Source organism: Sabethes cyaneus, chromosome 3 (genome assembly GCF_943734655.1).
Source record: "Sabethes cyaneus chromosome 3, idSabCyanKW18_F2, whole genome shotgun sequence".
Lineage (NCBI taxonomy): Eukaryota > Metazoa > Arthropoda > Insecta > Diptera > Culicidae > Sabethes > Sabethes cyaneus.
In genome coordinates this window covers 181,518,086-181,545,523 of record NC_071355.1, presented here as the reverse complement: position 1 = coordinate 181,545,523, position 27,438 = coordinate 181,518,086, and the positions used below count along the sequence as shown (strand labels likewise).

Genomic DNA, 27,438 nt, shown 5'->3' with positions numbered 1-27,438 from the left:
GAAAAGTTTTCTCAGAGTGCACGATGATTCTAAAACCTGCCACGAGTATCGCACACAGTCTTGTGAAGATTTCTTATGTCTCGTCGATTTTTCGTCAACGCAAATGTCGAAAAGAGAGAAAGAAACTGAAATTGAAACAGAAACATACAATGTCATGTGCACGTCATGTCATTTATTTAGAAATATTTTTTTCAAAGGAGGCATTTAATTAGCATCGTATCCATACATTTATTTTTGATTGTTGCGTTTTTCGGAAATTTATCTTGTTTACTGATAGTTTATGATAGTGGATTTATTAGTGTAGTGTTGGTCTCGAATCAATTGGGTTGCGATAAGAAATATTGAGTTACCTTGAAATAACGGGACCTCATCAACTGCTGCTTCGATAAACGACTGTTACCGTTAATTAGTTCTACCGGCGAAAGTTTTTGGATCATAAAATGTCGACCGAGTGGGAAGTCGTTGTTAAACAGAAGAAAAGTCGTAAAAACGGTGGAGACAAAACTAAGAAAGCAGCAGCTGGTAAAGCCGAATTTGCTAAAATAGAAGATGGTGAGTGACATGGTATATACCTACGCCTAGGAACACAAGTAGTTTATTATAGTTTTCTGTTCGGATAACATTTAAATCGAAACACGACTCAACTTCCTTAGTGCACACGTAAATAATCAGCGGAAGCGAAAATGCACGGGAACAGAACGAACAGTTGCCGAGGGGCTGTTCTATATATAATCTATGTATATATCATGTTGGGGATCTTCTAAATTTATTTCTACATACTGCAATTATCGCAATTAGACTTTGACCAAACTTTAATTTAGTGGTTGATTTCTAAAGTGGTTTGATTTCCAAAAACTTAAAACATGCATGCATTTCTTATACGTCACGATAAGCATTCATCGCGTAATTTTGTAGTTTAATCCAATCTTGTAGCCAACCTGCTATTTCTAATTCGCTTTAAAAACTAAAACATACGAATTTATACCCCTTGTCATTGCGTCGCTGTAATCGCCATAAAAAAACTATTTTAAAAGTGACTTCAATGCTGGTTCAGATGGTAAAATACCCAAGAATACCCAAATCAGACCGGAGTTAGACCAGCAAATTGAATGCGTTTCGCTTTGTTCATCAGAAGATCAGTACTCATTCTGCATCTCGAAACGCGTGACGCGTACGAGCATATATTCGATAAACGTCTAACTTTCGTTTTTGCTATTTGTTTTTCGATTTAATTATAGACACAATGGATCAGATTCGGTCGCTGTACGCCAATGTGAAGGACGATGAATTATTCAGTTTCAATCAGAATAACAACCACGAGAAGAAGAACATGGTTAATGGGAAGCACGCGGCTCACGATAGGAAAAAATCACCGGCTCGGAATCAGCAACAGCAAGCTAAAAGCAAACAGAAGAATGAATCTGAAAAACCGCGGCAGCATGTTAAACCAAAATTCAAAGATGTTGAAGCTGCATTAAAATCTGTCGTTATTAGCGACCTGCGTGCTCATTTATGGGCTGTGAATGAAAATTTTAAAGACAATCATTTGTTGATTTTGAAGGGAATCACAATGTTTCTGAATGAAAAACTTCGAGTCGAAAATGCCGATCCAGTTTTCGCAGGCAAATCATTGGCTTATCCTTATAATGTCATTCCTCAGGAACTAAAAGCACTTATCGTTGAATCTATTGAAAAAGCCGGTATTCAGATTTTACAATTTTTCTACGACTTATCACTTTCAAATTTGGCTGAAGATATGAACAAAAATCTGCCCTACATGGGTCACATAATATTGTTGCAAGCAATTGCCCTTCAAAAGCCCCAGGTTTGCATTAACAATCTAGCACGTAACGCGATCCTGCGGAATTCTTTCCAAAACCGCAGCAACATTGGTCTTAGCCTGTTGTGGGCACTCGGCCAAGGTGGCTTTCAGGATCTCAACGTTGGACTGAAGGTATGGCAGGACATCATGGTACCCGTGGTAGAGCTTAAAACCTACAGCAAATATGTCTACGAGTACGTACACAGGATACTTGTAAAACATAAAACTGCCAGGTGAGTAGTTTTCGTTGGATAAGATAAGACATTAATTGATTTCGAAATCGTGGGTCAATTGCTGCTTAGGAGCTATCTAAGTCACTTAGTGTCACATTAATCTTTGCAATTAGATCTCGATGGTGAAGAAAATTACAGCATAGGTAACAGTCCAACTCAGCGTGATGTGGAAAGCACGTCAATTTATCTTTGCCTATATTGAGTTTTGGTTTCCGTCAAAATGCGTCACAATGGCGCAAGTGTTCTCTACCGTATCGTAAGCGGACAGCAGAGGAAAGAATAGCCGCGCGAAACTAATGCGCTTAAATTGGTTGGGGATCTAATTACACTGTCGCGTATCGCATTCCTCAGTCACTATTATTGTATGAATGTTAAGATTGTCTATAGCTGGTCGGTAGGAAAGTTTAGATCAACAGCTCATTATTTACCTGAAACGTTCAGATTTGGAATGATGACACTAGGAATTCCAAATTAACGTTGTCCCCATAAATTATTCTGTTGGATACTTCAATAGATGGTAGATAGCCTTTGAGAGTTGTAAAAGTTACATTATTGAGAATCAAATTATTTTAATTCTTCATAAATGCTAAATTATACTTATTATAGGAACTAAACAAGTACTTTAACGGTTGCCTTGTAGAAAATGGATTTACATAAATTATTAATTCTCTTGTGCACTTAGATACTCTCTGTTTAAAATTAGAAACCTTGAGAGCAATTTAACTTTAATTTTTTCTTTTGCAGGTTGGAAATTTCTTCCAGCGATTTTCTCACTATCCTCAGTTCACTCTCGACGCAATCCAAGGCAAGCCGGGATGTTACTAAGACACTGGAGGAAGCTTCCATGCTGCTGGTGGAGCGGTACGTTTGTAGTGCACCGAAAGTATCTAGCACCTTTACGACCATGTTCAAAAACATACAGTTTATCGCGAAACCAGAACTTATCTTTTTTGGACTGATGCTGTGCCTAACTGAGGATCCGGAGTGCTGGACCGTTTGGCGCGGTCTTTATAGGAAAAATGTGCAGCAAACGGCGGCGCTCCTTAATTATATTGGTATGATTTTGTCAAAAAATTGTTTTATCAGTCAGTTTCTAAAAATTATATTATATTTTTTCAGATAATTCTACTACGGATGTTGCCTTAAAGTTAATTAACGATCGATTGTTTCATCAATTTTTGGATGATATTCAATCCATTAATGTTGAATTGGGACAAACGAGAAAAAAAGTAGAAGGACTGAAAGCTTCTATTTCAATACTGCAGGTAAGTCTCCTAAATTATTTAAACGTTTGAGCACCTGTGTGTATCACACATATCTTCTATATTGGAGAAATGCAGACAAGCTTACGAAGGGTAGTTGATAGGATTCATATATGTTTTATTGAGTTTAGTGGCAGTTATAGACACATTAGGATCACTTATTATATAAGCACAAGTGTAGAAAATGCGCTAAAACCGTGTAAGTTCAAAATTTGCAAAATGTTTTGGCGATCAACAGCAGCTCATGCCAGTGACGTTGGGTTCGATTAGCAATGAGCTTCAGCGTATAATGTATTCGTCTGTTTATTAATTAAAAGTTAACAATTTTTTTTTATCCTACTGACTACTTAAAAACTAGTAGCTAGAGTATTAAATCGGGTTTTCAGCACGTTGCGGCAGACGTCAAAGCCAAAGTAGGATACAAAACGGTTGCAATTGCGTTGTAAGCCGGTTATAGTACCGGAGATGCTGTAATTAGTTCGCCGGTGCGGTATATGAAAGAACCAAGAAGGAATTGTTCCGTGTTAAACGAGGCCGAGTTAAGATGTCGAGTCTTTCTAGAATCCACGGGCAGTCAATTAATGATGTCAGAACATCTGATACGAAGACGACTCTAGTTACGTCCCGACGTGTTTGCAGGGTGTCCTAGTTGATTAATCTGCAGCGCTGTTCGTAGTTTGGTAACCGGAGCAGATCATTTCATGGTAATTTATGTAGAGCATAGCGGATGAACCACCGTTGCGCCGACTCTATTCGACTGAAACCGTTCTGTTGATACGGGTTCCATACAGGTGCGCAATACTCGAGGTTGGAGCGAGCCAACGCACACCAACAATAAATATCATTGAAGTTTTTGGCGATACGCATAATGAATCCCTGCAGGCCTTCTCGACAACGAACGAAACATACTGTTTGAAAGTCAATTTAGAGTCCAGCAGTACCCCAAGATCTTTGATGCAATCTACACGGCGTATAGGGACGCTTGATAATCGGTAATCGAATATTATAGGATTCAGCTTTCTCGAGAACGTTTTCACTTCACATTTGTCGGGGTTTAGTACCAAGCGATTGTAATTGCACCATCCACCGAATATCAACAGTTGCTCCTGGACCGTTGACTTTAGAGAGTTTCAAGTCGTCGGCGAACACAAGTCGGGGACCTTGACATCGTTGAAATAAATAAGAAAAACCAACGGTCCGAGATGGCTACCCTGTGGGATTCCGGAAAAAGTGGTGAAAGCCGGTGAGGTGAACCCATCGATAGATACATTAATAAGACGATTCGACAGATACGATTTAAACCACTGAAGCAGCGGCCCTCCAATGCCCGGTTTGTCCAGTTTTGCGACGGTTACCTGATGATTCAGCTTGTCCAAAGCGGTGGAGGAATCCGTGTAAATAACGTCTGTCTGACTGTCGGTCGTCAAAGCAATCCGTTACATACGTAGTGAGTGTTAGTAGACTGGTAGGCGATGTGCGCTTGAGCATGAATCCGTGCTGCTCGCAGTGATGTATTGCTGGACGAACGAGGAAATTGGCACGATCCTCGTTGTGATTCGAAGAGTTTCGATAATGCACTTAAGACAGAGATGCCTCTGTAGTTGTCAATGTATATTTTGTTGTTTTTCTTATGTACTAGAAACATGTAAGCGGATTTCCAACCAGAAGGAAATACGACGAGTACAATATGCAAAATCTATATAATACTCTAATTTCGAGAAAAACGAAGTCAAAGTTTGCTACTCTATGTTGTTTAAAGCTATCAACCGTTCGAAATCATTGCACTCTCAGGCTCTGGCTAATTGTAACATTTATGTAATCTGGTTAGAGTAAAATGTAATTTAGGAAGCTCTTGATCGTTTGCTGTCATAAATTTTTTTTTAAATTTTGTGACTTAATTCAGGCTGACTTGACACCGACCATATATAGAATCAGTTTCTGTCTGTCTGTATGTCCTTTATAGATTCGGAAACTACTGAACCGATCGGCGTGAAAATTTGTATACAAGGGTTTTACCGATTTTACTGATCGTCGATTCTGTAGTCAAATACCCTTATTTTAGCGCCGACGTTATCGATCCTGCGCCGAACGAATTACGGTCCTCCAGTACTGTTAGCCCCAGGCTGCCATTCGCCAATCCCCTCGAGTTGTCCTCGACAGCGCATATCCATCGGGTGCGGGATCTGCCCCGAACTCTAAGACCTTTTTCTGGTTCTATACTGAATAGTGTTTTTGCTACTCTTTCGTCGGGCAGTCCGCAGCCTGCCACATTGTAATGCTCTCAATATATCAGGATATTTTGTTACTCGATATTGATACAGCTCGTGATACTTCTGCGCCTCACTCTATTTTTCATTTTACCACCAAGTATAGATTGCAAAATTTTACGCTCTAAAACCCCAATTACCCGTCGGTCTTTCAGCTTCCTTTAACGTCCATGGTTCATGTCCGCAAATGGCCACTGGGAAGATTGCTGTTTTATAGAGCACCACTTTTGTGCGAATATATGAATCCTTCACTACTTCATATCGTTCCCCATCCAGCTCCACCTCGACATCAACACCATTTGGACTCCCACGCTCCCTGCCTGTAACCATGTATTTCGTTTTGGCGGTACTGACAGTAAGTCCTAATCCCACTTCTCACTTGAAATGCCTAGAAACTGTTTCCACTACTCTATGATTGATTCCGATGATACCGGTGTCATTTTAAAAACCAAGCGGCATCTGCATTACGACAGCTGAGACCTCAGTCACACGTTATTCTGCCGCATGATTTTGATCCATCCAGCATCGCCCGAATCACCGTAATGAGTTTGGTCGGATAACTATATTCTCTAGCATTATCTGCCCTAGCTGTTTTCGTTTGGCTGAATCGTACAGCGCCTTAAAATCCACAAACCGATGATGAATCTGCAAGTTGTGCTCCCGAAGCTTGTCTAGGAACTGACGCAGGATAAAAACCTGATCCGTCGTGGAGCGATTTCCACGAAAACCAGTTTTTTTGGCTTGTTTTCAACGTGTAGGACAAATATCACTTGGAAAAGACTTAATGGGCCGAAAATACCCTCCCGTGCCCTATATAAAGAATTCCCTCGTTAGTCTTTGAGTGTTCCCCTTTCTGAAAATTTTTGCACTACGTCACATGCTTGAATATTCCGTCTACCACGTTTTCATACGAGATTTGCGATTCGAACTAATTCTTATAGTAGTACGAGAGGGTATTTACTTCCAAATTCAGTCTAGGGTAGACGCACCATTAGTGGTGGTAGTACCAGTAGTGGTGGAAACTTGACTTATTCCATTATTTTTGCAGATTTTGGTACAAGTTTGATATTCCCTCCCATGGGTAGGTGGTTTGACGCGTACTTCGGCCAAACGACCTAAAAATTCTTAGTTCCGCATGTAGAATGTTTATAGTTTAAGTTGGATATATGTGTAGTATGTAGTATTGCATAATTTAGCTTTTTGTGTAGCATGTGTCTCGTAAAGCGGAATGGAGCGAAATCGAACGGATTTGATTTTAAATTCAATCCGTTTGGGCCGAAGCACCGGGAGGGCTTACTCAGTTCCCTAGATGAATTGCTGGTATGCACAGAAATTTCTCTAGAAAACTGAAACCAAATCCTACCCACCATTCATGAGATTTTGACTTACTCATGAAAATTAAAATGTATCGCTAGTTAGAACGAACGAGTGTTCAAAAATGATGTGATGTCTTTATTTGCGTAATCGAGACATTTTCTATGAGATTGCCATAGAATTTGTGGCTGTTATGCGATTATGGACAGCACAGCACTGAAAAATATACACACACGTACATGTATACATGTGTATGCATGTATGAGTGTGCATGGGTGTATAGGTACGAATGAATATATGTTTGAGTGTTCTATGATGAGTCGGAAATTCTTCTTATACCTATGCTGCCAAATTACAATTATTAATGGGCAGGAAGTTATAGTCAGTAGCTGTGTTCCTGTGTCAGTTTCCTATGCTATTACTATTATTGCTATCGTTGCTGTTACTGTCACCTCTATTGTATTGTTTTGGATGTAATTATAATTATTTTTTTTCCCTCCTTTATTAGAATGATTTGCATGTCTTGTGACTAACCGCGTTAACGGTATTCAACTAACAACATAAAATGATCATGAATGACGCTGTTTGTCTCCCAAGGGCCTTCCTAATGCTGATGAGCTTCTGTCGGAGAGTCCATCAAGTCGAACGGTGGCAACTCACCGGCGGCCTGTTCCTCTCCATTCTTGCGGCTGTCGTCGCGGTCGGACTTAGTGGATCTCTCGAAAAGCCTTATAGCCTCGATATATATTTTGTTCTGTCCATTGCCCAATGCTGGCAGACGTCAACTGAAATTCCATTTCTAACTAAATCTTTTTAGAGTTAAAACTTCTTCAAACAAAAACAGGTATTCGATTTTCTGGCTGATTCAAGCGATAGCGAAGGGCTGTCCTCAATCATTTCCACTTCCTAAAATGGGGTCATAGTACATAATATATGGCCGTGGTATGAGGATTTTTTTTTCGATTCAATACCATCCTCACAGAATTATCAACGTCGTTAACATCTTATTAAGTCTTGCTTTAGTGACAGCTTGCACTTAAGATCTAACACGGCATATATACATATCTCCAAGTGAAGTTCTTTTTGATCCACCTCATCCCTTCTTAGTTACAGAATCATTTCAATTGACCACGGTCTGAAGAGCATACCGACAAATCGGTTGACTACCGCTACAAATATGCAATTAATGCCACCGGGAATAATACGAGCGAGTACCAGTCCCCATTATATCGCATCTGCTCTATTATTCGGAAGTTCAAGTAGTTTTTCGATAGTTCTGAGCGATAATATTGCTCTTGAATAATATTCCGCACAAAATATTCGAAAATTTACGCCATCAGCTACAATACTGCAAAGATGGTAGATAAAGAGGCGGCTGTGGCTTTTAATGAGCATAGGTTGTTGAACAGCGCTGGGTCAATCGTGATGACATGGGTATTTGGGAGATGAGTAGCGTCCAGCCTAGCGAGTAGTTAGTCGGTAGTAACATAGGTGATGGTCAGACATAGAATTCTCGTGATATTACTAACTTGAAAATTGCAATCAACATGTTGACTAAAAATTTCCTCTTTTCTTTTCTTTTCTTTTCTTTCTTTTCTGCCTGATCTCTATCGCTTCTTCTCACGGCAACAATAATGTTGCCGTGAGGGGAGGCAAGAGATCAGCCACAGATGACCACACTGGTGACAACGATGGAGAGGACGGCCGGCGTGGAGCCTGCTTTAGGTTCAATTAAGATTGACTACGAACAAGACGAGGAAACAAAAAAGGAAGGAGAAAACAAGATAAGTACAAGCCATCTTATGCTATATTGACCAAGCACACAATTATATCAAGCCAAGTTCTGTCACTCTTCTTCCGCCCATTAATCCATAATCACCAATACATTATGGAGCTAGCGTAATCCGCACGGATTCTTTTAACATTATCACAACCACCTTATCTCAGCCCTGGACAGACTTGGCTCTAACTGCCCCACCTTGTGCTGCAAACAGAAACAGAAACAGAAACAGATTTTGGTACAAGTTTGATATTTATCAAATAATACTGCTACTCGATACTTATCAAACTTGTACCGAAATCTGCAAAAATAATGGAATAAGTCAAGTTTCCACCACTACTGGTGCTACCACCACTAATGGTGTGTCTACCCTATTCTTTTCTTTCGCTAAATAAATACTTTACGCGATATACTTTAATATGTTATAGGGTTTATTTCTAATTCCCGTCGTAGTAAGGAAAACCACTCTAGATTTCATCATTTCTTAAGGCCCAAACACAATGCATACGGATTTTACTACGTTGCGGCAATTTGACAGTTTTTCCATGGGTTTTCTGTCTAATTTCCGCAACGTAGTAAAATCCGTATGCATTGTATCAGGGCCTTTAGGTGGATTTAATGAATACTCCAAAAGCTCTGCTGCTGATTTGACTCAAACACACTTACCTTACGATCCATGCCCTTGGAATTCACTAGAAAGCGATTAATAAAGCATTTGATTGAAATTACGCAACGGACTTTATATCTTAAATTCGTCGCACCGTTTTAAAATCCGTCCATCAAAAATTTTCATCGTCCGAACTAAAAAATCACAATAATGTTTACGACGCTAGCGCGCATGTATTTGTGTAGGACAGCATGACAAATATTATTCTGCAAAATTTCTGTAGATTATGCAAGTTTTCCCAGCTGCAGAATAACAACAATGCGTTGCATGAGTTATTTTCATTTTATGAATGACGGAAATTGAAACGATTAGTCGACATTTTCTTCTTCGTCGCACGAAAAAATGCAAATTTGGCTGCTAGGAATTCTTTGTTGAAAAAAAGCATTTAAATAGATCTCAGCTCACTTTGATTGATCGCGTATGAAAGGCAACAAACTAAAATATTAGGGAATAACTAATTTTGCATTGTGTGTCATAAAAATCGCTGATATTTTTGATAATTTGTGTTGGATAGGACGGGAATAGGCAATTATGACGAAGCAGTAACATACCCTAACTATTTTCTTAAAAATGTAAGTAATCTGTTTTTATTAAAAGAACATCAAAACCACTTGTTCTTCCACTAGCACTTGGCTTAGGCTGAAGAAATAGAAGCAATCGCTTAATAGACTGAAAATATCCTCCCGTATCCTATATCGATATACACTAAAATCTCTTTTGACGTGCATTCATTTTACGTGATTTCGTTTTACGTCCTAAATTTGAATTATCGCTCTCTTTTGTTTACGCTCGAAATTTTAATTAACGCCCTGTCGTTTTATGTCCAAAATTTGAATTACGGTCCTCTTGTTTTACGTTAATTTCAATTAAGGTTACCGTCACAAATTATGAGGTGATCAAATCAGGAAACTCGAAATAACTTCTTTTTACGTCCAAAATTCGAACCAACATCCTCTTTTTTTACGTCCGAAATTTGAATTAACGTCCTCTTGTTTTACGTCCGAAATTGGAATTAACGTCCTCTTATTTACGACCGATTTTTTCACATACGCGCAAGGCGCGCACCCTATGACCTTGTTATTTTTATTTGACGAAAACAAACATTTTGAAAACATGTCGAATATGCTCGAATTCTGAACATCCAGATTGTAGAAGTGGAAATTGGCTCGACAGTATCATCTAAAATAGTCTATTTTGAGTGCTGGAGAGAAATAAGTTGCGTATGAGCTATATTGCCAAAGTTGCTGAGCAAGAGGAAACGTATTAAGTTTTTTTCTGCTTTTTTTCAATTTGCCCGGTCAACTTAACCGTCAATTGTGTATGACACTTGATCAGTTTTTAATGTGAACGCATTCATACCAACGGGGTTCAGATTAAGATTGTTCAGATTAAGGAAGGTCATTCCAGCGGGGGTACACGGTAATACATTGGAGGGAAGGGATGGCTATGCACTTTTCTTTAACGGTTTTCTTTCAGGACATCAAGTTCATATAGGTACATTCATATAGGTACAATGTACAAATGATAAAATCGATCGGAAGCAAGATAGTTTTACTCATTCCAAAATTGTTTGCTTTCAGGACATCAACATCTTGGTCTTGGTTTTATTGAATCGAAATTCGATATCGAAGTCGAAACGAATAATTTTCCCCTTTTGGGACGGAAAGTAAGATTTTGTCTGTTTTCTTCAATCGAACTAAGCGAAATCGTAGGTTATAAGATTGTCGTATTGGGTCTGGGAACCAAAATGTGATTGGCTGATACGTTCATTCTTGACATGCTTGATATTTATGCTAACTTCAATAGTAACTCGATAAATTTTTATTACATTCTCTATTCGATCAATGCATAGAAAAGGTTCGGATCGATTGATGCAAATACCTATCTCTAAAATTGGTGTTTATTTTTTGTACTTCTAAAGTGCACACCAATATACTAAACAAAAGTGTGGTTCTACGTTAATAAAGCATTGCACGCAGATGTCAGTGCGTTTTTTTCCTCCCAGGTTTGACAGTGTTGTGGGGTTTGTTTTGATTACTTATTCGTAAGACCCAAAAGCAAAAAACTGCAAAAAGGGCAAAAATATACGTTGTACAGAACTGTTATCATTTTCCTGCTTCGGAAAAGTCGGGTATTTCCGGTTTCCGCAAACAAGTGGTACCAATTACAAGTAATAAACCCACTAGCAATAAAATTAGGTTACGAAGGGAATCAAAACAAAACACACAAAAACGTCAAACCAGAGTTGAGGTTAGGCACCGTGCAAAGGTTTATACCAAATAACTTGAAATTTAAGTTTAAATTTAATTTAAGTCTGGCATATACTGAATTTGTTTTTCACGCAAAGAATACGTTAGACAAAAATTGAAATAGCATATATTCCAAAATTCACTTAAAATTTCGTGTAAATTTCTAAATTTGGGTAAAAACAATTCTAAAAATACGCTACAAAATAGTGGCATATTGTTACCTTCGTAATAATTAAACACTGACGAGGAAAGTAAAATAGTGTCTTTATTCGAAGGAAGCTAAATTGATCATGAAAAACTTCTAACTTTGCTATGGTGACTATAATGCAAGGCATACTCGATATATTCTATGGTAGCATCTCTCCCTTTAAGTTAAAACATCAGGTAATCGTTCAGTTTTCTCGGTGGCCGGACAGCTCGAACCGGACGTTGGTCTTGTTGTGCAACAGGCGTAGAAAAACAGGATGGTCCAACATCAATATTCGAATTTGCTAACAGGGTGGAATCACATTCATCATGTGACACATTACTATCCGGCATTGAGAGACTATCAGGTACAGGAGCAACTGACAGTATCGGCGTTTCTGCGGAGACATTTGCAAACGCTGGTCTTATTGAACTTTCACAAATTTCAACTTCATTCTCGTTGGATTTACTTATGCCAAAGTCATCCAACAGAATATTCAACGGTGTTGGTTGTGGTGTAGTATCTGCCACACGCGGTATCAATTGATTCAAATGAGAACGCAATACCTTACGTCTTCCGATTTGATGATCCAGAAGAACATTATAGTTTACGTTACCAATCTCTTCCAAAATTGTACCAGGCATCCATTTCCAGTTGTCTTTGTTTGAGTAAACCTTAGCAAAAACCAGTGATCCCTTTTGGAATTTACTATGGCGAAGTGCTTCGGGTTGAATAGAAGCTTTGTTTGTTGGTCGTATCAGGTCCAAAGTAGTTCTCATGGTACGTCCTTGAAGCTGATGACACGGGGAGTTACCATTAAGCACTACTGACGGTGTGGATCTGTACACTTGCAAAAATATCTGGAGCGCGATTGACGTTGACACTTCTCCTTCCCCGACAATTTTCTTCAGGGAACGTTTTAATGTATCCACAAATCGCTCTGCTTGGCCATTGGATTGCGGATTGTACGGTGCAGTTCGAAAATGTACTATTCCCAATTCTTCACAGAAAACACGGAATTCAGCACTCGTAAACTGGCTGCCGTTGTCGGATACAAGCGAAACAGGAATTCCAAAACGGGCGAAACACTCGCGTAGGAACGATATGGTAGTTGAACTGGTAGGAGATCTAGTCTGAAGAACCTCCGGCCATTTACTATAAGAATCCACTACGACCAGATAATACACACCTTCTATTGGCCCAGCAAAATCCAGATGAAGCCGCTGCCATGGTCCTTCAGTGCGAGGCCACGGTTGTGGTTGGGAATGAGGTGCGGACTTTGCTGTAGATGCACAGTTGTAACAACGACGGACATAATCAGCAATATCGTTGTCAAGCGATGGCCAAAAAACTATGCTGCGTGCAATCGCCTTAGTTCTTTCCATGCCAGGGTGTCCTTCATGTAGCTGCTTTAAAATGCGTTTACGAAAACAGTCGGGAACAACGATTCTATCCATCATTAGCACACAACCGTTAACCACGGAATATGATTCGCGGCGGCTGTAGAATTCACGAACACGGGGATCTTCAACATCATTGCAACGGGCTGGCCACCCATCCTGAATGTAGCTAATTACCTTCTGGAGAACAGGATCACTAGCCGTAGCGCCTCGAACCTTTTCGAACGTAATAGGAGTATTCTGCAATGTTTCATGGAGACACGAACTGACGTCAGCTTCTACGTAAACTGTAGCGATGACTGCTTCTTCTTGTGGTTTTTCGTGTTTGTCGATAAGCCTCGACAAAACATCAGCGTATCCGAAATTCTGCGTTGAGATATATTCGACCTTGAAGTCATAACCCAGAAGAGTGAGAGCCCACCGCTGGAGTCGATTTGCAGTGTGTACAGGTATTCCTTTTTTCGAACCGAAAACTTTTAATAATGGTTGATGGTCAGTTTGCAGGGTGAATTTCCGTCCCCACAGCATGCGATGGAACTTTACACAAGCGAAAACCAGTGCTAAAGCTTCTTTCTCTATTTGACTGTAATTTTGCTCTGCTGCGTTCAATGTTCTACTTGCGTGTGCAACTGCTTTTATATCGCCGTTAGGAAAACGGTGTAACAGAACGGCACCAATACCTGTTTTTGACGCATCACCAGCAACAATTATGTCCAGTTCCGGATTGTAGTGTGTCAAAAGAAGATTCGATTGTAAAACTCGTTTGATATTCAGAAATGCGTGTTGACATTCTGAATTCCAGTTAAATTTTACATCTTTCTTGAGAAGCTTGTCGAGTGGATGACGTAATGTGTGCATTTCCCGAACAAACTTGCCGTAGAAATTAACAGCTCCCAGGAATGAACGAAGCGCTGTCACGTTAGTTGGTGCCGGCATATTCGCTATCGCAGTTACTTTTGCAGGATCAGGACGAATTCCATCAGCATTAACTATCAGTCCAAGATACTTGATCTCTTTCTGATAAAATCGGCACTTCTCTGGTCGCAAATTAAAGCCATACTCACGAAGCCTCTTGAAAAGCTTGCAGAGCATTGAATGATGCTCAACTTCCGTTTTGCTATATACGATAACATCGTCTAAAAAGGCTTCAACTCCTGGTAGATCCAAAATCATCGTTGACATTAGCTGTTGAAATGCTCCTGGTGCGGATTTAACTCCCGGCGCCAATCGATTGAAACGATACAGACCTTTGTGCGTGTTGATCGTGAGCAGTTTTTTCGATTCATCATCTACCTCTACTTGAAGATAAGCATCGGAAAGATCGATTATGCTGAAAATACGGCTGCCCGGTAGTTTACTGAAAATGTCTTCCGGAGTAGGTAACGGGAAATGATTTGACTCCAACGCTGCATTCAATCCGGTGGAATAATCGGCACAGATGCGAATTTTGCCGCCCGGTTTCTTGACGACCACAATGGGTGCTGCCCATTCTGAGTAATCCACAGGAGATATGATGTCCAATCTCTGCAGTCGGTTCAACTCCTCATCTACCTTTTTAATCGCGTGATAGGGAACCGGTCGTTTTGGTCGGAATACAGGTTGTGTGTTTGGTACCAGGTGTAAAGCGATTTTGGTTTTAGTGCAGTGGCCTAAACTATCCTTAAACACCTCCGGAAACTTGTCGAAAAAATATCGATCGGAGTAAGGGGAAACAATGGATTGATTCACCTTTTTACAGAACAATGCTAACGGCTTTGATTATAAATCAAAGGCATCCATCCAATCAAGTCCAACGACATTCAAATCTTCAACCGATGTAATATAGCAGGTTTCCTGTCGCGTTTCTTTGTTGATTGAAATACTGCAGGTTAACTCACCTACAAGCTCTAATGGTTCACCAGATGCTGTTGTAGCTTCCACGTTCGTAGGCTCTGTAGCCGGTGCGCCGATCTGCTTCCAGGTTTGTTCAGTGATCACTGAAATGTCAGAGCCACAGTCCAACTGTAACTCGCACGAACGTCCATTAAAGGATACGGTTACAAACCGTCTTTTGCACCGCACTTGATTTACCGTTTGTATGGTTTTGGTACGGTTCTGAGTAGCCTTTCTTTTCGGCTTCTTTTCGGTGGCAACCTCTGAACGTTGAGATTTCGCCGAACAAGCGCAGTAGCCCTCTTTGTGACCTGTTTTTCCACATTGCTTGCAGGTATATTTTGTGAAATTGCAATCCTTCACAAAATGCATGGCACCGCATTGCCAACAGGGAGATGGAGGTAATTGTTCTCCTGACGATTTTACATCACCTGGCTTCTTTTTGGAGTTGCGAACTGCTTGCACCGAAGAAAAATTTTGTTTTTTCTCTATCAACGCCGTATCGTGCTTCAGATTCGATAGGCGCTGACATTCAGTAACAAGGCCTTCCAAGTTAATTGTGTCAGGTGGTTCCAGTTCAAGTTTTGCGAGAAGTCGAGTTCTGACGTCGGTGTCTTTTGCTGATTTAAGACCGCAGATGAAAATCAAGCTTTTGAACTGGTTCACGGACAGACGCTGAAGCTCGAAATCTTCACATTGTCGATTAACTATCCCGGCATACGTTACGAAGTCGTCTGCGTCATTCTTAATGAGCTGGATGCAATCGTACCGTTTGCTGAATAAGGATTTTTGCTGTCCAAAAATTGATTTGAGTTTGTCAACGACTTGATCGAAAGTGTAGTCTCGTGGGTGGGCCGGCAGGAGATAGTTGAGAAACTTCTCGTGGACTGGAACGCTTAGGCTGCGCAGCATGAGCCGCACCTTAGCTGGATCATCCAAACTACCACCGTCCTTCCTGAAGAGATCTTCATATTTTGAAAACCAGCGATCGAATGTAATTCCGTTTTCCGGGTCATAGTGAAATTCCTTGATGGTAGATGAAAGGGACTCAATAATTTGTTCTGGAGCGCTTCGTTGCGGTGCTGGTGGTTGTCCTCCTGTGACTTGTTCCAGAAGGGTCAGCAGACGGTTGTTCTGTAGAGACATCTGCCGGATAACCTCCGCCAGCGAAGACTCTTGAATATTATCGCCTCCACCATCGGAATTTCGTTGAACGCTGCTATCGGAATTTCTATCGTGGCTCATCTTGACGAAAATTCTTCAAGTTAAATACTCGTCGCCAAATTGTTACCTTCGTAATAATTAAACACTGACGAGGAAAGTAAAATAGTGTCTTTATTCGAAGGAAGCTAAATTGATCATGAAAAACTTCTAACTTTGCTATGGTGACTATAATGCAAGGCATACTCGATATATTCTATGGTAGCACATATAGTGCACAACAGCGGCAATTCCTAAAATTGGGTAAATTTTAAAATTTTCATAAAAAACGTAAATTTCGAAAATTGCCCAAAAACCACCTTAAAACGGTATTGTTATAATTTGAGGAAAGCTTAAATAATTCAGAGCAAATACAATTAAGAGTCAAGTCAAGATCTTATATACATAACCGAAACAACACTGTTACAAATATCTTAAAAATGTTTTGAAGTTTTGAGTGTCTTGTGTTTGACGTTTATGAAAATGGGACAAAACTCACATTATTTGTCTGGCAATGATGGCAACCATGGCTCTGACACTGACTTGACACGCGGAGCCTATGTGTTTTTCAGTTGATTTTCTGCTTTTGTTGCGAATTGACGTGTACTGTGAGTTGGTCCGTTACAAGACTCGCTCGTTTGATAGATTACAATACCATTTTATAACTGGTGTGCAGACGGTGTGTGTTTTGTTGGTTCTATTCTATGCGGGGCAAGTGTGAATTGTACCTACTCGATTTTGGTTCGTTTAGAAGAACAAGAAGAAAAGACCGCATTTTTGCGAATATGGATATAAAATGTTTTAGTTAATCGGTTGTTAACGCTTTGTTGATGGTTGTTTAAACAAAGTTACACACAGCAGAATTGTAGTTCCTGATACTGTGACTAGTTTTGATGCTATGGTTAATCAGCGCCAGAGTCAATTGGATATAATCGTCGGTCGCCAAACATTTTCATCGAAATGCGGCTTGAAATAAAGAAAACGTGTCTTCGGCAATTATACATATATTGAAAATTCAATCCAGGAAATGCTACATAATGATATTACAATTCATAGTAGAACGTGCGGGGAAAAATCGATAAAGAATTTGAATGTGACGCTCCCCGTTATGATAGAGTTCTGCGCCGTTATTTGGTGCTCGTCTGTACTGTACAACCATGAATGGTTGATCTGGAGGAGGAGGAGGAGGGAAGTTTTACGCCTAGCATCTGTAGTGGTTCCTAAAATTGATGCTCAACGCACTACTACCAACGTACATGCTCCAGAGATTGCTTGCTGGAACTATGCGAAAGAAGCATGTACCGGACGGTCAAAATTTGGGTTTCGTCGAAGCAGTAACTAAAATTAAATGTTCATTTCGGCGAGACTATGTAAATTGACGTGTTTGGAAGTAGAAGTAATTACACGGATGATATGGAGTTTCGTTGGGTGCTATTAACAATCCGGCAGTGTAAATGATTGAATGTGATGTTTTCTCGTGTAGGAGCTACCGTTTCTAGGCTTCGTTTGTAGGACCCATACATAAATATGGTATCGGAATCATGTGTGAGAAACAGTAGATGAGAATAGTTCATTAGTTGTAACTATTTCGCTTTATAGCTTTGAGGGATTTGCTCTCTGTGTGTATCAACTTTCTTTTCTGACGTAAAATCACCCTTCGCCTAATGATTTCGTTTTACTATTGATTCATTTTGTTCAAAAGCGACAGATGCGCGTGAATGGTGGAATGGTTCATAGCCTTAGTTGGCTCTTTGTGGGATGAGAATCAATTTTGTTTTTGTGCTCCTCGATTTTGCTATGTTTGATCACAAATTAATATAATATTCAATATTTTGTTTATGATTAGGTGTTACTATAAACTCAAAGAACAATGAAATAATGTTACTTTGTTTAGATTTTTCGACGAATCAATAGATAATTGGATTCTTGTTAAACTTTCACCATTCAGTTTGTAAGTGCCAAAACATGATTATTTTCCGATAAGTTTAAAACATTTTTTATTTGTAGAAACAATTGCTGCAAAGTGTTTGTTTTACTTTTTCGTGTCTTGTCCTCGCTACGTTGTAGGTTCCACGAGTACAAAACGCTTCACAGCGTGGTGATTACTATTGGCATACTAGGGGCAGGTTCCTATTGCCTAGAGCAGATATACTCTTCTTTTCTCTTTCTCGCCTTGTCCGTTAGGTAATCAGCAGCAGTGATCACCTTTTAAAACTGAAGACACGTCGGCAAATGGTATTTTGCTAGTCGCGACAGCGTTGCGCCGTTGCGTTTTTCTAATTGCACATAGCTGTACTACAACATTCGATGGGTAGTATTATATCATCGACAAAGACATCCGCAACCGGCTGGTTTCACGGTGAAATTCTTAAGCATTGCTAGTCACTTGGTGGTTTGGTTCCACTATAGCACTTTTACTTTCGCCTATTCTATACTTCTCGACTTCATATAGATAGGTTGGTATCTAATAAGATAAGCACTTATGGTACAAAAAATATAACAGGTCAACCACCGGCAAGAGCAAAAGCCGCTGACATCTCAGATGTTATTAGTATGTAATGTTGCATTGCAACACATGACGCGTATAAATTCTGGTCTATTTAAGCATTATCTAAGTAATGACGAACCAATCAGAAAGTGGTTTGCTATTGCTGAAATTACATTTAATTCCGCTATCTCTTTGGGGCAAGCTTAAACATTAATTTACACATCATGCGAACATGTGTACAACACACACGAATGCATTCCACTACGAGTAGGCAGCCGCGCCGGTTTAATTTAAACCTCCCAAAAAGGTGCTGCTGCGAAAATAAATGGTAACCACTACATTAACAGTGGAAGAGAAAATGCATGACGTGTCTTCAATTGATTGTCAAAGTTTAATACATATTTGAATTGGTTGGTAGGTATAAACACCGTGTCAGCCGTGTCTTTATCGTTCAGTCGGTAGGTACCCCGCCGCAACAGCCGGTTCAGTAAAAAAAGGTATGCTTGCAATCAGGATTTGCCACGCGTTTCCACATATGCTGGTGAGCACTTTCAAAAACTGATACGACCGTTACATGCTGTCTGGTGCCTGTCGTGTTTATGTTTACATTTGCAATCACTTATTAAACCTTTCAGCGTTTTAGGGACAATCGGTTGCCAGTTGGGATCAATTGGGTCAAATGGTCAATCCTGAAAGTGGTTTTGTGACTAACGTGGCGGTAAGGATTTTCCCCGTGTGATTTTTCACTTCCGATTTTTAGAAGGTTTTGCATTGGAAACCTTAAATTCAATCCTAAAAATTTAATAAACCTCTACGTAGCAGAAGTACCTGCTCTAAAAATATGTAAGATACGGAAGGGTATTGTCGGTCTGTTTCTACATTAAGCCTATTTTCCTTTTCCATTAAAAATACTATGCCGATATGTTACAACTGTTTTCTTAAGAATGTAAGTTATCTACTGTTTTTGATTAAAAGAACGTCAAAACCACATGTTCTTCCAATAAAACTAGGACCAGGCCGAAAAAATAGAAGCATTTGCTTAATGGGCCGAAAATACCCTCCCGTACCCTATGTGTATGAATTTAGACCGATTGGTCGTATGATCGGTTGTAGTCCAAGTGCCATATAAGTGCATGGTGATTAGATGAAAGTTATTTCCAGTTTCCCATTGATTCTTATCATGAGCCTCGACGTGGCTGAAATGGAAGATTCCGTTCAGTTTAATGTACATTTTTAGAGTAACTACCAATGCAACGAGTTTTAGTAAGCTTTTATCTAAAGGAGGCTTGTTATCATGTTTTGTTTTCCTGATTTTTTTCATTTTTTTTTTTGCATTCCGGCTAAAATTGAAAATCGTGTTACTATAAGTGAACCCTTTCCTAACTTCCAACAGCTCATTGATGTTGATCATAAAAAAATCAAGAAATACGTTGCCGATGAAACTTTATCTAGTTCTACAAATGCTCCATACAAACCCTTTTCAAATTTTGCTTGACTGAGATGGTACAATCGGTAGCGAATTAAAATCGAAGCATAATGTTTGCTCCATGTCTTATAGTGAGTGTTTTGATTTTCATCGAAGTCTCAATGCACTCAGACCTCCTGTCATATGTAGGTTTATACAGCTACACATTGTGGTGAATAATTCCCAACATGTGTTGTTGCGAATAATACATACATAGGTAGGCAGCACAACTTATTTACTGACTCAGTGATGTACCTATGTAATTATTGTTACATATTTTCCATTCTTTCACAAAATTAAAAAAAACGCCTATTCGAGTTCTAATCTCGAATTTAGAATAATTCAGTACTGTTAATTTCGATTGTGAGTTAATAGTAAACCAGTATTCCCATCGCGGATTCTCTCATTTTTCTTCCGGTGATCATTTGTTACTCACTGTATCGTTTAGCAACGAACGCTGCATGCGTAATACCCAACTAGTGTTGGATTTGAGCGTTTGAAGCGCAATTACATCTTGGCGCTGTACGTAAACATACACAGACTGGATTGTGAGGTCATCAGAGATAATATATTAGTGAGTTTATCTCCTTCTGTGGGCTGCTGTACTGTACTGCTCGATAGTTTACTTTTCAGGTTTGCTTGGTTTTGTGTTGCAACACCAAAAAAAAAACAGAAATGTTTCTCTTATTTTAGTAATCAATACTATTTATATAGTAGTACATATTTTTTCCTTCGGCTTCTTTGTTAAAAATATATCAACAGGTCGCTGTTGTCCGTGATACAGATACATGCTGTAGCAGCAAGATTGCAGTGTGGAAATCCAACTGCTAGCGATTAATATTATGCAAGCAAAACCGAGCCTGTGCGTAAACATACAACTTGTTTTTAATTGTGGTGGTTGATTAGACGTATTACCTATCTACAGTCATATTCTTTGTGGTTCTGGTTTTACATATTTTCATTTTATAGTTCATCCCAATTTATCAGTTTTAACGCTTTAGAAGGCATTTGCAACTATATTGCCACTAATGAAAATTTTTTTGCTTCTCAATAGGTTCAGACATTATTTGGCCAACATTCTTAATATTTTTCGACCGCTGAATTTGTAAAACTGGATTTTGCAAGCCACTTTTATGGAAACAAATCTTGATTTTAGAGCTATAACAATTAATTTGGTTTAAATTCATAGAAAACCATCAAATTTGTAACTTTTTCGATGATAACACAATGGTTCACTGATTTTATGTACCCTTCTGAACATTTTTGGTAGATATACTTGTTGACAAATTTGGAAAAAATGATTGCTCTAAAATAATTGAAATGAACAAAAAATACTGTTTTTTTTTTCAAATGTTTCAGTGTAATTTTACGGTCACTTGCTTACTTCTACCAGCCGAGAGCTGGGGTGGCTCTTGCCGTATCAAGAATTCCTCTCCACTGTACTCGGCATACTTGCGACGTGGCCGGCCCACCGTAGTCTCCAAAATTTCGTCAGATGTACGATGGGAGCCGCTGCAACTAGTGCCTGCAATTCGTGGATCATGCGCCTACGCCACTGTCCGCTATCTGTTTGTACCCTGCCAAAAATAGTCCGCAACACGTTTCCTGCAAATGCGGCAAGTGCACGTAAGTCTTTCGTATGCAAAGTTACTGCCTCAAGCCCGTAGAGAACTAGCTGTCTGATTAGCGTTTTGAACGTCAGCTTTGTGTGGCGGCGTATGCTTCTTGATTGAAGCGTCTTGCGGAGGGAAAAGTAGGCTCGACTTCCAGCTTGGAGGCGTCGTTGAATCTCCTTATTCGTATTGTCGGCGTTGACCAGAGATCTCAAATATATGAAATCAACAACTACTTCCAGTTCATCGCCGTCAATCGTCACTGCCCGTGGAAGGCAAACTTTGTTTTCTCTGGAACCTCTTCCTACCAGATATTTGGTTTTCGATGCATTGATTTGTATTCCATTCATCCTAATCTAGTGTGTTTGTCTAGCGTAGATTGCTTCTGCCGTCCCAAAGCTTGTAGTAATGATGTCGATGTTACAAAGGCTACAAGTTGGCTACTGTTGCTAAAAATCGTTCCTCTCGTTTCGATGCCCGCTCGCCATATCTCACCTTCAATAGCAATATTGAATAACATACAGGGCAGCTCATCCCCGTGCCGCATACTACTGCGTTATTCGAAGGTACTCCAGAGTGCCCCAACACACGCACATAGCACACTACTCCCTACAGAGTAGCTTTGATAAGCTGTGTCAGTTTATCCGGAAAACCGCCTTTGTGCATTATCTGCTAAAGTTGTTCGAGGTCGATTGTATCGTCTGCTGCCTTGAAATCCCAAAAATGTGATGTGTGAGTACGCGGTGCTCCCAGCGTCTCTATTATTCTTCAGCTGACCGATTTATCACCGGATCTCGTCGAGACCGAGAGCCGGCACACTGTCATCGTTTGTAGGTACTCCAAGGTAAACTTCCGTTCCATATTCTACTGTTATATCGCCATTGAGCTACCCATCGAAGATCCTGTCTACCACCTCACGTTCGTCTTTGATCAGGTTTCACTCCTCACATATCAAGCTTCGGTGTGTATCCTTTACGGGATTGATTCACCTTCTTATAGAACTGGCGCGTCTGATTAGCTCTTTATATTATGATCTCGGTTCTCCTTCTGGCCCTTTTTCCTCCTAAAGATCGTGATCAAATCCTTCCGCGTTCATCGATACTTGGCCAAATTCTTCGTGACAATGCCTTTTCGACGCTTGTGCGCTTTCCACGTATGTTCCAGTACGCCTACGTAGTTCGCGGCAACTCGCGGGTTGCCTAATTACTGAATATTTAACCGAGGAGGCTTTGTTGCGAGGTATATACGGTCGGTAGTTTTAAATGCACATGTACCGCTGCTAGGTAGTGATCCTAAATGAGAAATGCGCCCTGTAGGGAACGTATGCTGATGATGTTCGTCAGACGCCATCGATGAGAATATGGTCGATTTGGTTGAATGCTCGTTGATCAGGTGATTTCCAGGTGGCCTTGTGGATATCTTTGCGGGGAAAGAAAGTGAAATTTGTGGTTCTGATCACCAGGCCACGGGAAACTGCAATGTTAATGCGTCGCCGGCGCAGCCGTTATCGTTCTTGTCGGTGTACAGGCTTTGGGCCCCCCTTGTCATAGACGCTCAAGGTTGACAAGGTGACTGGCAAAGCTGTAGGTATACGACCTTTTCACCGGGGTTGGTTACCCGATCTCCGCTTAGGTTGCTCCTACTCCAGCTGGTACCACGAGGAGATAGGAATAGGAGTTGCTGGATGAGAAGCTAAGCACCACAAAGGGGGTCTATGTTACGCATTATCCAGCCGTTCAACAACCAAGTTGTAATACCGTTGGTATCACAAAGAGTGCTCTATTTGCTACCGACGGGGCAGCGGCCTCGAATCTAATTGTGTGTGACTATCCTGGTTGCCACTAATGTTTTTGAGGCGTAACGAGCAGTGGAAACTATTTTGCTAAGGTTTCCAGCTATTCTTTTAACAAAATAAATGAAATGATCACAAATACTTGGTATAGTTGTTGTAAAGTTAATTAAATAAATCTCTACTTTACTTGATCAGTTTCTTAAAAGCGATTCTGCGAGAAGTTTTTCAGCTATTTTTCAACTTAAAAGTTTTAATGGGTTCTCCCCGTATCTGAACATTATAAAACCTATTATGTAAGTCATGATCCGATTCAGTCACTGTCGAGTGTCGATTACGAGGAGAACGGACAGCATAGCGGGCAATGCACGACCAAATCAAAACAAACTCACTTGCTATTGTTGACAGTTGAGTCGAGTAGCGGCTGACTTAGTCAAGTTAATCGAGCATATCGTGTCGCGTGGCTCGTGTGTGATTTACTTATAGAATACAAAAAGTAAACCAATCGAGCAAAGTGATCCGCGACATGACTTACATAATAAGGCCATATGTTTTATTGAAGTTTGCGTTCATTCTACGCGTAGCTGCCACGGGCTTATAAACGGGTAATAAGAAAAGTTTACAACGTACACCTTTTTCTATCTTACTTACCTATGAGTCCATGTCCGCTGTCCGTCAGATGAAATCAGAGATCTCCACTGCCAACACTTAGCCGCCATGGCTTTCACCAATCGCCAGGACAGGTACTCGTCAACTACCCGGAAGGCGTCGGCTAAACTACGTCGCCATGAACCTCTGGGTCTGCCTTTTTTTCGTTGTCCTAGCAGATTCCAATCGAGTGCTTCTGGCACATCTCGTGTGCTCCTTTCCTTAAGGGTGTGTCTGATCCACTTCTATTTATGTTCTTCAATTTTTGTTGCTATCGGCCGTTGAAGACATCGACGATGGAGTTCCTCGTTGGATATCCAGTTGTTTGTTAAACCACCAGGCACGAATGATAAATCGGTCTGTTGTTTATCGCTTTCAAATATTTCTCAACATTGAATCACCTCGCATTGCAAAACCATTGTGAAATATTTCATACGGTTTGTTTGCATGCTTAAATATTCTACCTAGATAAGGTATATCATCAGAAGAATAATCGTATCACAATTTGTACATCTCCTAATAATAGATAAACCGATGTCATTGTCTCGCGATATCTATGCTTTCCAAGGATGAACAAAATTTTCTGTTTGTTCTGTTTGGCATTTGGATGCTGGAGCTACCAATTTTATTGTCGTTAGATAATTAAATTGAGTAAAGTTGTAATGTAGAGGAACTCGTGAGTCTTGTTGCACCTTGATTCAATGGATGTAAAGTTAAACCTAATAAGTATTATAGTTTCTAATTAAAAAGTGTTTATGGTTTTGATTGTCCTGCAGCAATTATCGATTATGTTGAAAATAGATGAATTGGCCTGATGAATACCATCGAAACTAGTCACAGCAAAAACATCTCTTGGTCCGATCAAACAGTGTGGGCTAATTTTTCCGGTTTTAATTTTCCCAGTTCATAACAGCAACGCACCATCTTTTGAATAATTAGGTGAGCAGATTACCACCGTGATAGCAGTTTGTATCACATTTATTAGGAACAAAACATTCGTTGAAAAGCTGCGCACTACATATCCGTAGGCTCAGCTAGCATTGTATATAGATAAGTTATATAAGTGATAAGTGAAACGTGGAAAGAACCTTAAACTAACAATAATGGCACCAAAGGCGGCGGCAGAAAAGAAAAATCAAAATAAAAAGGCGCAAAACTCAAACAAAGACAAAAAGGTATTACAAATTGGTTTAGTTATCCTTGTTGTATGCACTGATTAAGCACACGTTGATTATATAAATAACTAACAGTAGTAAATAAATCTGTTTCTGTCTCTTAACAGCAAGTGCAGGAAAAAGTCTCCTCCAAGAAGAACAAATCCGCCAAGTCCGCCAAAAACCGCTCGTCGGGACCCGTCCTAGTATGCTGTACCTTCCTGTTGGGCACATTCCTGCTGTTCGGTCTGACCGGTGCACTCATCGGTTTCGACACCTACCAGGCGGGTGGAAAGTTTGAAAAATCCCACACCGGGCAGCTGCTGAAGCAGGCGGGCCTGCTGCCGGCAGTGCAGGATGCGTGGACCTGTACGCTCAAGCATAGCGCACGGGGCTACAAGTGGGCCGAGGAAAATGTACCCGTCTATTATCAGAGTACCAGTAAAGTAAGGCTAATATGCATTATGTGCTTTCTTTAATAGTCAACTGCAACATCCTTTGTTTACTCTTTCAGGTCGTTGGACCATACGTTGAATTTTCGATAGACTTCAGCAAAATTCTGTGGAATGGTGCCAAGAAGGGCTTTGGCAACGTAAAATTGCTGGTCGAGCAAAAATCGCCGGTAGTGGTGGATTTTGTAAGTACCGATGATGATGTTTTCAAAGATGTTGGCTTAATAGTTTGTAATTTGTATCGGCTTATTTCAGGTTGAACAGTACGCACCTGGACTGCCGAAGAAAATCGGAGATTTTGCTTGTTCGACGTGGACAACGGTCAGTACATTTTCCGTCAATACGTATCATCAGAGCTGCGAATTCTTCAAAACAAAGGTGTTTGTGTAAGTGTGATAATAACTTGTACTTGTTGTGTCCTATCATTTTAACAATCGCATAGTCAAATGAATTTAGGTTATTTAAAGCTGCTTTGCATGCATGCAGGATGTTCGAATCATCAAAGTTAAAACCGCGTGCATAGACCATAGTGCACATTTTTGATTTTTGCAACGGGTTTTCCATATTTTGTATTAAATTCATTGGTCATATCAGTTCACGATCAATATAGTTACGCTTAGGCTTACGCTAATTCCAATATCTACCTCAATTTGCAGTGGTCAGCTATCACCGGAAAACTTGGGGAAAGCCTTCAACAGTACCCAACAGGCTGCTGCTCAGTACTATAGCTGGTTCCACGAGCAGGTTGATTTCTATGCCAAAATCAAGTAAATGGGACAGCAAGCAGCGTCAAGTGCCAGCGGTGAACCTCTGACTAGACTAAACGTGAACGAAGAGGAGGAGAGTGCGTACGAATATAGAGAGCTAATAAGAAAACAACCAACAAAGTCGGGGAGCACAGAAGAACACGTAGCGAAATTCCGGGAAAAAACTAGAATGACCGCTCGAAAACAAAACCAGTAGGCAGTTTGTTCTGAAATCGTAACTAGGAAACAATATACATGTTTCTTCTCGCAAACTGGTTCACTCAATTTTTCAAACAAAGATAAACGCGGTGCGGTAGCGCTTTGTTAACGCTATCGATTAATGAGGAGCTAAGAATGATTAATAGTAAATAGAAACTGTTATGTTCATTGTGAGTTGATCAAGTATCATTTATTCAGTAAAAGTGTGAAGCGCGAAAGTGAAGTAGGTACTATGTAAAAAAACCACGTGAAATTTCTGAGGACAGCAATATTCTGACCGTAATGTGCATAATGATGAAAAGAGTTTGTTAGCGAGTAACATGCACCCCACGGTGACGGCAGACGAAAAACGTGAAAGCTAGTGAGCATTTGAGCAACTGAAACATTGTGTAAGAACATTTGATAGACTTTTTTAAATAATATTTTACTAATTTAATTTTTGTTTAATTACTAAGGCTCCAGTAATTGTTTGATGGTGAAGAAAAAATATAAAAAATACAAAGGAACAACTCTTTCTTTATGGCTCAAAGAACCGTCCAAACTTGTTATCCTACCCGTCTATGCTCCATCCACCATCCATAATTCGGAACAACATCTGCATTCAAACCACG

The 27,438-nt window shown here is 40.0% G+C and overlaps 1 protein-coding gene across 1 annotated transcript; it reads left to right on the top strand.

Moving 5' to 3' along the window:
• Positions 1-241: 241 nt before the first annotated feature.
• LOC128744257 (transmembrane protein 214) lies at positions 242-27,329 on the top strand. Its single transcript, XM_053841114.1, has 8 exons — positions 242-552; positions 1,239-2,055; positions 2,800-3,110; positions 3,175-3,320; positions 25,539-25,856; positions 25,925-26,047; positions 26,118-26,248; positions 26,519-27,329. The coding sequence occupies exons 1-8, from the start codon at positions 441-443 to the stop codon at positions 26,631-26,633; spliced, it is 2,073 nt and encodes a 690-aa protein (XP_053697089.1). The 5' UTR covers positions 242-440; the 3' UTR covers positions 26,634-27,329.
• The last annotated feature ends 109 nt before the right edge of the window (positions 27,330-27,438 follow it).